The following is a 13105-nucleotide window of genomic DNA, read 5'->3' on the forward strand; positions in this document are numbered from 1 at the left end:
TATTCAAAACTGCGTTTCGGGCGCCATATTTAGGGGGCTGTAACTAAGCAGGAGAGGCTCAAAAAAGAAAAGTCGATTTTTCACAAGGAATCACGTCTTTAATTTCTTCGCAACTATTCATATACAACTTAAAACAGATTATACGTTCTTCACAAAAATGACCACGTATTTCGCTATCACCATATGGGGGTTTAGGAAGGTTTACCTTCAAATCAAACCTATATCATTCCTTTACTCCCTGTATAGGTGTAATAACGTGCGTTCAAAAAAATTCGTCGTCAAGTAGGCTATGGAATTTTGAACGTGTCTAAACGTAATTCTTAGCTTGTGCTATACTATTTTCTAGGTGAACTGTCAATTCAGCATTTTGGATTGTTGTTGAATTAAAATTATCAGCAAATTATAAAGATGGTTTTTACGGACTTATGAAAAGCTTTCACTACTGAATCCTACTTAAAAATTGGGGAGAAAATAGAAGGAGAATGGAAATATTTTGTTCGGCAACTTCATAGAAGTATCCCAATGTTGCTGTAGATTATTATCAATTTTTCATAGTACTGTTTTGCGATGTGTTGACGAAACAGGTATGTTCAAACAAAAAAGAAAGTGATCGACCAAAGAAGAAAACTCCAGAGTTCAGAGTTCAATATGATGACAGAAGCTCCACAAACCTCTGGGTCCCGATTCTCGAATGTGTAGGAATTAGATCCTATAGGAACATGATCCCATGCTTTCAGTTCCCATAGGAAGTCATAATTTGACGTGATACCTATTCTCGAATTCGATGGAATAATTTTTCCCATAGGATTGACAGAGTGAGGTTTGTCGATGATAGTGTCTTGTCCTTTAACGAATACACCAATGAGAAAGATGTAAATTATGTTGGTAATATGTAACATATTCTGTGGTATGTAGTTCTGAGGTTATATTATTTTGACATTGAACTCAATGAATGAAAACTTCATGACTTCAATATTGTGTTCAAAGTGTTTTGATATATTTTTATTACTACTTGTTCATAATACATAAGACAGCGAAGAAAGATGAATAGAAACGGAAATAAAAGAGATCGAAGAGGGGCCAATATCAGTAAGGAGTAGAAAAAACTGCTGATTGAAATAATGGAGGGGTCTGAGGACTTGAGAGACTTAGGTCATTGGCGAAGAAAAGACATATACCAAATAATTATATATGTACATATATTATTAAGTCAGCATGAAGTTTTCAGATTAGTTTGTTGAAATGTTTCTTGTTGAGTTTAATTATTTATTATTCAGATTCTTGTTTTATTGTCACATAGCCTGTTCGTTAATTGTTGTATAATAATTTCGTTTACAATGATAATATACGCTGAATTTTCTCTACTGTTTGTTTTGTTCTCAAACATATAAAAGAATATTTCATGATAAGGGGTAAATAATCATAAAATGTGATAAAAAGAATATGTTCGATATAAAACTGTAACATCCAAATTCAGAGGAAATATTTCCGAAATGGTCGTTACGGTGGGATGATTACTTTTCCTCACGTCACATTTTGGAGCTCCCTGAGTTAAAAGTGTCTCTGAATATTTTCTGTTGTCGACGTTTGTGAAGAAAATATTTCGAAAATGTTTGGTGATTGTTATGATAATCAGTTATTGTGACGGAGTTTGCAACGCAGCTCGTTCCATGTGTAGATGGCGACCAGACAGGCACATTTCAAAAAATTCAATGAATGAATATGTTCCTAATCTTGAATTCCGAAAAATATTGATTCGCGAAACTGTCGAAATGAGAACATAAACGTCAAACGACCCTGTAACGTCAAATTTTCCCACTGGAAACAGCTCATTCCCATAAAAAAAACCATAGGAAGCAGTTCCTCTGAAATGTAGAGGAATATGTTCCCATACTTCAGTTCGAGAATACAGAATTTGAAAATTCCATGGGAAATGTCATTTTTTTCCTATAGGATTGTATTCCTACACATTCGAGAATCGGGCCCCTGTTCGGGTTTTATCTCAAGTGGCTGGAGTATATGTTGGCATATGCCACACGATTTCGAAAAAAAGACATCCATTTGTTTCCATAAAGTTTGACATGTTATCAGAAAAATTGAAAAGGTTGTGATTACCTATCCTTGTAGCATCAAAAAAAAAATTGGAGTTCCGTATGCATCAGTCAAAGGCAAAATGTGGGACCTATTTTCTTCTTTTATGGAACTTTAACAGCAGAATGTTATGAAGGAGAAAGCATCATGCCTTTTTATAGCTGCATTGAATTTTGATAAATTGTCCAAGAGCCATTTTCATGTAATTCAGTTCTCTAGTTTAGATTTTCAGTAATGGCCAAATGAATTCAATATTTATAGAGAATTAATAAACATATTGAGATTCTTACTGTGATTTATTCATATGACTGAAGTAGCTAGAACCTTTTTACAAAAAAAAACATAATACCACTATCAATTCAAAATTCATGTCTCTTACATATGAAAATATTGGACACTTAAAATTTTACTAAGAATTTTTTTAACCGCCTCAGATTGCTTGGATTCTTGTCATCTTACTCAATGAAAGAAATGCTTTTCGCACGTTGGGTGTAAATTACAAGAAACCTTTTCTAAAAAGTGCCTTTCCACTTTCCGTACAAAATTACGACGTATAGGTTAATGTCATCATTGTTTACATTTTGGGAAGATGAAGTAATTCAAGGAAAGACATAAGTTCAGCCACCGAACATCAACCTTCAAAATTTCATAGCCTACTTGACGACGAATTTTTTTGAACGCACGTTACTTTACGCTCTTACGCTAAGAATACTTAGATGGGGGTTTGTTCAGTTCTGCTGAAAACGGGCATAAATCGTCTTTTGCCTGAATCGTTTTCTGAATCCAACTCTGACAATCGAGAGAATTCGGCCTCAGGTCACGTCAGATTTATCTGACATCCGCTTTCCCCGTCCAATCAAATGTTATAATAATATCAGGGCTCATTCTTCGGGACGGGGTCGGTAAATTCGACTTTGTATAACGAGGAATCGGGACGGAGAAAAACACCGGAAGGAAATGCATTCAACCGTGGAGTTATACAATTATTCATAATTCCAGCTACGAATTCAGGGATTTCTTTTGATATGAACGTGGGCCGAGATCAATGAATAATTCGAGATTGGGACGGGAGGTCAACGAGAAATTCGAACCAGTTCAATTGGATAACGACGTCCTGGCTCTTTTGAAATGTTTATTTTTTTTTCGATTCGGGGAAATACGAGAGCTTGCCGGATTGAAGTCTTCGCGCCTCAGTGGAAGGTTTTACGCGGTTTTGATTTCAATCCGAATGATCGGAGTGTGCCAGGAAGGTCATGCGAAAAACTTTTAGAAGGTATTTTGATGTTTTATTATGCACGGATGTGCAGTCATCAAGCAGAACTATTGCTCTATTTATTTATTCAGAGATTTTCAGGGTGGGTTATGTTCGTGAATGGGCAAAACTCACTGAACAGGGTGAGTTTGACTCGTACAAATATTTTAACAGTAGATTCTTGAGGTCGAAAGGAACACTTTTCTCCTACCATTTTTTTCGAATCTCAGTTTGAAAGATAGAGGCTGTAAAATAAAAAATGTTATTTTTTTGTTCTATCTCACAAACGATTTTGTCGAATAGAATGAGTTTCTGAATATGGTTTTCCATTTATTCCATGAATCTTTTTCAAACACACGATATCAACAACGCCTTCCAGTTTTCTCATTATGACTATTACGTACAATAAAAAGACCAAAAATTCAAAGAACCCAACTCGTGAAACTAAGTTGGACGCTATCTAATGACTATTCGAACCTTTTGTAAAATGAAAGTATTCTTCATATCTTCTCGTATAATAAGCCGTTTTCGAGTTATTTGATATTCAAAAATCAAAAAATATCTGTGAAATTTGAAAAACTGGGTATAAGAAAAGAGTGCCAACTTGACCGAACTAGTTTTTGAGTTTTTTCTATTGGAAGAACAATTAGAGACACGATGTATATTATATATTTCTGAATAAAAAAAATATTCGACTGGAATATTTAAAAAACATACGATTTATACAGGGTGGGCTTTTTAAAACGAAACAGACGAGATAACAGGCGGAATAAATTTATTTCGAAAAAATGCTCGGACACTTCGAATTTTGTTTCGAGGGGGACAACTTTTGAGGTCAAATTCACAACTATATGGCTTCAACCCTTGGTGAACAACAACCCCTAAATTTTGAATAGGAAAGATAGGGTGAGTGATACCTCATTTGAAAGACCTTTTTATCCTGAATTCGGCGTATTAATTTTTTTCTCATTTATTGCATTCGTTTTCGAGATATTTAATTTTGAATATCGTACAGTACCAGTCATTCCGCTAACCATGCTATGTGAAATCATCAATTATTTGACTAATTCATTCTGTGGTTACGATGATAACCGATGACAACATTAGACAACAAAATAATCATTATTGGTAATTACTTTCTTCAACAATAAAGGTGGTTGTCTCGTCTGTTTCGTTTTAAAAAGCCCATCCTGTATGTACAAAAATTAAGTTACCTACTACTATATCATTGAAAATGCGGAGTGAAAAAAATATTGACTACGCCGCTGCATTCTACAAAGGGTCTGTAGAATGTTTCATTTGTTTTTTTCACTGAAGCTTTACGAAATAGGAGCATCAACTCAAAGAGACGGAAAATGAGTTTTTTCTTATAACTTGAAAGCAAAGAAGATGGATGCGGCCACTACTCATCTTTACAATCCCATCGAATTTTGCCCACCCTGTAAAGGGTGGAAAAAATGGCTGTTCTAACTTAAAGGTAGAATAATTCGCAATGTTGATATTATTCTACAAGGCGTGAATTTTACTTTTGAAATATAATTCAACATTACCCCATTTTTCTTTGAATCAATTGAAAGTTTTCATTCCATTAGAAACATATTTTACAAGATTCTTATACCCTTGTTTTATTCCAAACAATTTTCAATCGCCGAATTAGCTTTTTAATTGTCTAGCAATAGTATATACCTTTTCAAGTTCATATTGGCGCTAATCAGAATACAATTGACAATAGTCAAAATCAAATTGCCAACATCAATTTCAAACTGGCATTAATCAGAAGTAATTGGCTATAATCAAGTTCACAATGGCATTTATCAACTTCAAATTGGCAATATAAAATTGCAACTGTAAAAATCGAACATCAAAGTTCGAATGGTCCCAATCAATTGATCACATAGATCAACACACCTGTCCAACTCTTTTCTCTGTCATCTTCGTTCAGAAATTATGAGTTTTTCTGGTTGCAACACTTCGAAAGTATTACTAAGTGTATTCGGAGTCTATCAAATCTTTGCATAGTTTGCGAAATGAACAGTAACAAACGTTGATTCTGAAACACATTGAGAGTCTGAAATCGTCTTTTTTATGATAACTTATTGAGAAAACTCACGATTGTGAATGAAACGAAATGGTAGAATCCATAATTTGCAGAGATTAAAGAATATCAAATAAAAATAAAAAATGGATCACGCCTTCAAGAGTAAGGCAGGTAAATAATACACAAATTAATTCAGATGCACAACATCCGCAGATAATTAAATCAACGAATGTTACGATCTAAATCGAACTAACAAACTACCATCGCTCCGAGGATTACCAGAATTTTCATTTCGTCGACAAAGAGTAGATGCTGACCATGGTTTCGGTCTTATTTGACCTCATCAGAGCTCTGAGAGTTAGGAAATTGAATTGGGTTGGTTCCCGTTTCTCTGTCAGATGTCGGTACGATGTATTTATACATCATACCCGCTACTGATATGGAATAAAAGGAGCCGGCAATTCATAGCATTTCGTTGACGAATGAGTTTTGTTGCTCTGATGAGGTCAAATAAGACCGAAACCATGGTCAGCATCTACTCTTTGTCGACGAAATGAAAATTCTGGTAATCCTCGGAGCGATGGTTTGTTAGTTCGATTTAGATCGTAACATTCGTTGATTTAATTATCTGCGGATGTTGTGCATCTGAATTAATTTGTGTATTAAAGAATATCGTTCATAAAAATATTCGTAAGGTAACGGTTGTTAATTGTGCAAAATTCATCGCCCATATCCAAAGATTCATTCCATCTGCATTGGATGCAGATAGATAGGTAGATGAAAATTTTTGGGAAAATTCGTTATTCTCGAAAGGTTTCATTAGTTATTACGTTATGTACTGTGTTTATCATTCAATGAAAATTTTTCATTCAATACATTTTATCCCAATGGAGAATTCGAATTCAGAATTGCCAATTTGATTTTGTCTATTCTCAATTTACAATTGACTAATGCCAGATTGAAACTGATTATTGCCAATTTGCTTCTGATTAATGCCAGGTTGACATTGATGTTGCCAATTTGATTCTGACTAATATTATTTTGATTCTGATTAGCGCCAATTTGAACTTGAAAAGGTATAGATACACGGATTCATTGATCTCACAATCTACGATTGCAGTATCCAAGGATCGTCCTTTTCATCAGTTTATTGAACTCGTTTGTTTCTTTTCAGCATGCGAGTGCAACCAGCACGCACGCCGGTGTCGTTTCAACATGGAACTCTACAAGTTGTCGGGAAGGGTATCTGGAGGAGTGTGCCTGAAATGTAGACATTTCACAGCTGGAAGGCATTGTCACTACTGCAGAGAAGGATACTACAGAGATCCCACTAAGCAGATAACTCATCGCAAAGCATGTAAACGTAAGTAGACATCTTTGACTACGTAATGATTCGTATTTATGTTACGTGAGCATGGGAATGCTGAGCTACAGGTATTCTGATAATACTCTGTTCGACAAATGGAATATTTTCATGTTGCATCATCTACAAAATTTAATTTGTTTTAAATAGCGCCAGTTATTCGTACACGTTCATTTTCAAGTGATTTATGATGCTAAGCCCCATAAACTCATTCAACGGTAAAGACACTGTTTATCGGTTCATTTACAAAATGAATGAAATTTTCCAACTTTTTCTATTCCGATCAAACTTTCAAGAGAAATATTATTACTAACAGAACGTTGAGGGCAGAACTGTTTTATTATATCATGTGTTCATCCTTACAACTATTATACTAATGGCCATTTACACCACTTATTCAAGGCAGGCGTTAAGTCATGGTTATTTCAATGATTAATATTAAATGCTTCAGAAATCATAAAAATAAGTTAACGAAGCCTTCTTTGAGGATGTTAGTGCCAACGAGCATAAGTAGACAGGACACCCAGTATTATTAATGAATCCGTTAGAGAGAATATCTAGGAAAATAGTTTTTGTGTTATCATAAGTTCTCACGAAAAATCAAGTAGGCAATAATTGTGCCCGCAGCTACATCCTTCTTCGAGAAATACCGATAATACCGTTACAATTAAATGGCAACTGAATCACAAGCTTCAAAGTGCGTAGGTAGAGGCTGGTGCAAAATTTCGTGGGCATCACATCACTTGACAAAAAAAACTTTAGCCCACATACTATTCTTCCAATTTTGGTTAGAGCCTTCGCAAAATTATTTAAGATCGAATTTGCGTAGTGTTTAACTTGAGGGAAAATGTAGAGTGTGTTTCACGTAAACGGTCACTGGTGTTTGTGACTTGTTCGTTGAGCAGAGTTAAAAAAATTAACTATCTCTATGAGGAATCAGATTTTACTGGCTTTCAAAATCAAATGGTAAATTGAAAATGTCAGACCATTTATTTTTGTTTTTAAGCTTCCAGTTCTTCCAAAAAGACGAAAATTTTTCTGCAGAAATATTTTGAGAACTTTTGCTCATATTTTCCGAATGCTTGATCAATCTTCAATCTGATTATCTGAATAAAACGGTGCTTTTATATTTATTTTCAGCAATTTCATTCAAAATAAATTGAGGAAAATTGAAATCGAAATTCGAAAAACATATTCATATTTTATATGGTTCAACATACCTATAATAGATGTCAGATGTGATGAAATGGATGAAATTTCAAAATTTGCCATGAAATATTCATTGAACAATGGACAACATAGATGTTCGAATAAACGAAATTAACACCCGATTATATTAAATCAACAAATGTTAAGATCTAAATAAAACTAACAAACTATCATCATTCAAAGTGTTAACAGAAATACCATTCAGTCGAAAAAGAGGAGATGCTGACCATAGTTCATCTCATTTGACCTCGTCAGAGCAACTAAACTCACACGAAAATGGAATAATTAAATTGACGATCTTTTGTTAGATGTGAGTTAGGAAAGTGAATTGAGTTGTTCCTGGTTTCCTGTTAGATATCGTTAAGGTATTACCACATTATATCAAATAGAATTGGGGTATGAGTTGTGTTGCACTGACGAGGTCCAATAAGACCGAAACTATGGACAGCATCTACTCTTTCTCGACAAAATGGTATTTACTTCTGAGTAAATGAGTGATTGTAGTTTGTGAGTTCGATTTAGATCGTAATTTGTTGATTTGATATCATCGGGTGTCATGAATCTGAATTAATTTTGTTTATTATCCACCTGCCCTACTCTTGAATTCATGTACACCATTCATGCTGTTTTCCGAATGTTGATTTCATTTCCTCAGATTGATTTTGAATGAAATTGATTGAGTTTGATCAAAATTTACCATTTTATTATACCTCCTTATTTTGGAAAGGATTGGAATTGGCAATTTTTTTTCTCGGAAACCGTTCTTCCGTAATATCTTTCGTTGCCTGTGTTCCATAGTTTTTCCGATAGCCCATTTAAATAGCCTTTAAAAAATATTCTCATATTGGTTCATTTTCAATTCTGCTCGATGAATATAAGTCACAAAATACAGTAACCCGCTTAAGTGAAACGCACTGTACAGTTGGGAATATTGGCCAAATTTTTTTTTTCTGGGATCTAGCAATCTAGGCCAGTTCAGTACCTGGATGGAATCACTCCGGATATTAATTTTAGTAAGGCCGCAAAAGCTCTAGGTGTTACGTCAGAGTCCAACTTTTATTTTGCCTCTGTACTGTTCGAGCTGAACTCATGCATTGAATGGCATCGTATTAAAAATATCAAGTATTCAGGAAATTTCGAGATTCAGTTGAGCTTCAATCGACAGAATTTCTAGTGAAAACTCCAGCCCATTAATTGGAGTTGTTTGAAGTCTATACAATTTTGTTATGTAGATAACGTTCAAAGAATGAAGGTGGGTAGCGTAACATTTCAAAAATACCAGCATAGCATGTATTATCGAAGTTAATGCGAGTAACATTTAGTTTTATTTCTGTTCTATGTCTGAAAGTACATCACATGTGTTTTACCCCGTTTATGATCACATACATTGTGTACTTACAATCTTTATAAAATGAAATTCATGTGAATGCAATATAGAAAGACTAATAACAACAAAGCCCAAATATGTAGTAGAATATTTAGGGGCCTTTCCATCATTTTGGGTTTCCAACGTTTCGGCTAGCATGGGCCAGCCGTCTTCAGTTATAGTTCATTCGGAAAAAACTTGTGACAAATTGAGTGCAACTGAAAAGAAATTCCTTGAAGACAGCTCGTTGCTGCTAGCCGAAACGTTGAATGGCAAAGGCCAAAATAATGGAAGTAGTCCAGCAAAATCCCACAAAAAATCATCAATTATTCATCACTTAAACAGAAAGTGGCAAATAGTGTTTCTATAATGCACTTTCCAGATTGTCTCTAAGGCTGAGGATGAAGACAGCATTGACCAGGAATTTCTAGAATAAGCAACATAATTTTGATTTCATTAATGTTGCTTATACAGGGTGACCCAAAAATGTGAACCGAGCCTTCTGGGGATGATAGAACATTAAAAAATAAGTTTTGCTTGATGAATAAACACATGGCCCAAAATGCATATTGTGGGAGATATCCAAAGTTAATGAAATTTAAAAAATTCTCCGCATAACTTCCAACCGGTAAATGCCACCAGATTGAAATTTCGTGCATAAATGTATGTTGTTAAAATACATTCTTTTATTACATTTCTACATTTCTGATATTTTTATAAAGGGTGATTTCAGAGGGTGAGTCATGATTTTTTTGACAACTTCTTTCGTTGTTTTCGTTTTGTGAATAAAATAGATGGAGGTGAGAAAATTACATGAAAAATATACAATTTTGTGTATTTGGATAAGAATACCTTTTTCATGTAATCTTCTTCGCTCCATCGAATGCTTCTAATTTTTTTCATCAAAACATATACAACGAAAGAAGTTGTTCCAAAAAAATCATGACTCACCCTCTAAAAACACCCTTTATAATAATATCAGAAATGTAGAAGTGTAATAAAAGAATGTATTTTAACAACATACATTCATGCACGAAATTTCAATCTGGTGGCATTCACCGTTTGGAAGTTATGCGGAGAATTTTTTTAATTTCATTAACTTTGGCGGGATATATCTCCCTTAATACGCATTATGGACCATGTGTTTATTTATCAAACTACAACTATTTTTTAATGTTCTATCACCCCAGAAAGATCGGTACACATTTTTGACTCACTCTGTATAGGCAAAAACTAAAAAGGACGCTTCGACAAAAAACAATGCGTATACAAGATGTAGAGTTGTTCGAGGACTCTTGTTCATATTGTTTTTATTACTACGAAACGAGCCATGCCATATTTTGTCAGTATTTGGTTGACACAAGAATAAAAATACCTATCATTATTAGCGATAACTTTAGTGGTTATTCAATCATGTTGCAATATTTCCAGTAATACAGATTCGGTTACGTTAAAAACTAGTGCATGGCTCTGAAGGAAGAGGAATGTTCTTGCAAAATTTGAGCCTCATTCGACAAATAGTTCCTGAGTTGCAATTTTTTTTATTTTGTAGAGATACATTCTCAGTAAATTTTGTGCATCGCCTCCTCACTCAGATTGGCGGGACAGATGAATGCATGTTAATGGGAAAAGTCCATGTGATGCATAAAAATAAGGGCTAAACGTTTATAGAATTAGGAGAATAGTGTAACACTTTAATTTATGCGTATTTTCATATCAAACAGTCATTGATGTTTATATTTTTCGAATTTCCCACATTTCCTGTTATTTGCTGATGAAGATCCTGTCTGGTTGATGACTTAGAACTAGGACTTAAGGAAACAAGGTGAACGCCTCAACATTATGAATTCAATTCCTTAGATCTTGATTCTTAGGTCCTGGTTGGAAAGATAGATATACAACCCCTTTAAGAGGGGTCTGTCTACACCGTTTCAGTGGTCAGTTCAAAAAGCGAAAAGTTATATGTTTTATCTTGCTTCATTATAATTCAATCAAATCATTTCATCAGCAGAAAAAAAATACGAAAATATTTTCATTGAAGAACAAATCACCATTCATAATCTTCACTTTCCGAGGTGAAATGATTTTTTTCAATGAATTTCCACTTAAAAAATGTGTCGAAAAGTCTCGTCAGTGGCTACAATTTGAAACCTGCTAAAATTGAAAGAGAACGTTTGTAAAGTGCTGCCATTTTTTCGACGATAGTGGAAACTTTTGTAATATTCGCAAGTACTACTGATCGTTCTAGTGTACCGGCAACCAGAATGTGGGATTCTGGTAGTCTTTCAACCCTTACGGATGACGAGAAAATCCCGTGATATAAACTCCCCTTGAAACACTCATCATTTGGCCTAGGAGCCAAGTCCGGTCTAATTATTCGAAGTTAATTGTTGCTTGCCGTTTCTCTACATACCGTGTGCATGAACCGAAACACCAAGCTGTAAGACCTGCAATACTTCCCCTAGTTAATAGCGCCATTATTCAGTGAATTTATTATCCTTCAAATCCCAGCTCGCTAGGATTTCAGAGCGAGCCCGGAGAGAGCAGATCTGTTGCATGAGGTGAAACGAATAACCGTCAACTCGCACCCAATAGGCATAGATTCACAGAAAATTATTGCATTACACGTATCCACGAAAGGAAGTGGAGTCATCCACTATCCGAACGGAGTGGCGTACGTCCCATACATATTATAATAAGAAGATTGCCAGCCAGTCGTATAGGGATAACGCGTCTTCACTGGCTTGTCGTGAACGTTTTCGGTGGTGGATACCACTGTAATTTATATCTATATATTCTTTTGATACAGAGCATCACAATTTTTAACAGCAAACAGTAATTATAGCATGTGTATGAGATACAGTTTATGCAGAGGTTAACGTAAACGGGGTACCATACAATTTGGTGTATGATACAAGAGCTTAGGAGAAAGCCTCACTGAAAAAACCCGTTCTCCCCATGAGTGTAGCGGATTGTAGGAAATATTTTATATTAAAGGGGATCTCGCACTACAAAAATTGATCCTTTCTTCGACAAAAAAAGGAAAATCCAAGAGACCAGAAACTTTTATCTAAAATAGAGAGAAAACAAAAGCAGACAAAAGTAAAATAATGAAATTATTTTATATATCAGATTGACCTAAAATTGATAACCCAATTCAAAAAATATTCGGAAACTGCATGTAGAGCCCTCAAACCATCCTGTAATTTATAAATCGAACAATGATGAACCAGATGATTTATGGTTTCTTCTGGTTCCCCGCATTCACAACTAGGGCTTTAGCCGGCCACAGACACAGAGAGAAGACGACGTGCAACATGCAACATGCAAGGAATGACAACCATCAACGTTCGTGTGTGGGCATGAATGTTGCATGTTGTCCGTCATTCATCTCTTTCGAACCATCCTGAAAAATTGCATGTTGCGCGAAGCATGAACGCCCGTGTGTGGCCGATTTTATGGACGAACGGACTTCTACACCAGTGCAGTAGGCAATATACATACAACAAATCAAATCGAGCAGCTGCAGCTTCAGTCTTCAGTACTGTTTCGGCTCGAAATGCACCTAGGACGATGTCGGATCTGAGAAATCTCTCCCGCGAATTCCTGGAGATGGAGTTCATAGAAATTTATAGGTCCTTCCCATCTTTGTGGAAAACAAAATCGAGAGAATATATGAACCGATCGAAGAAGAATTACCCATATAATGTCTTACTTGCTAAGTTGAAAGATGTCCTCAACATATGAATCGGTAAAATCAAAAATTAACACCCTTCGTGGTGGTTT

At 35.1% G+C, this 13105-nt stretch overlaps 1 protein-coding gene across 2 annotated transcripts in view; it reads left to right on the top strand.

The window, feature by feature from the left end:
* LOC123322966 (netrin-B) overlaps nt 1-13105 on the top strand; it is a 408729-nt gene that overhangs the window by 287796 nt on the left and 107828 nt on the right. For both annotated transcript variants that reach the window (XM_044911087.1, XR_006539234.1), the window contains exon 2: nt 6556-6744. In XM_044911087.1, the coding sequence (XP_044767022.1) occupies nt 6556-6744 (189 nt within the window). The remainder of the gene's footprint in view (nt 1-6555; nt 6745-13105) is intronic.

Source organism: Coccinella septempunctata, chromosome 1 (genome assembly GCF_907165205.1).
Source record: "Coccinella septempunctata chromosome 1, icCocSept1.1, whole genome shotgun sequence".
Classification (NCBI taxonomy): Eukaryota; Metazoa; Arthropoda; class Insecta; order Coleoptera; family Coccinellidae; genus Coccinella; species Coccinella septempunctata.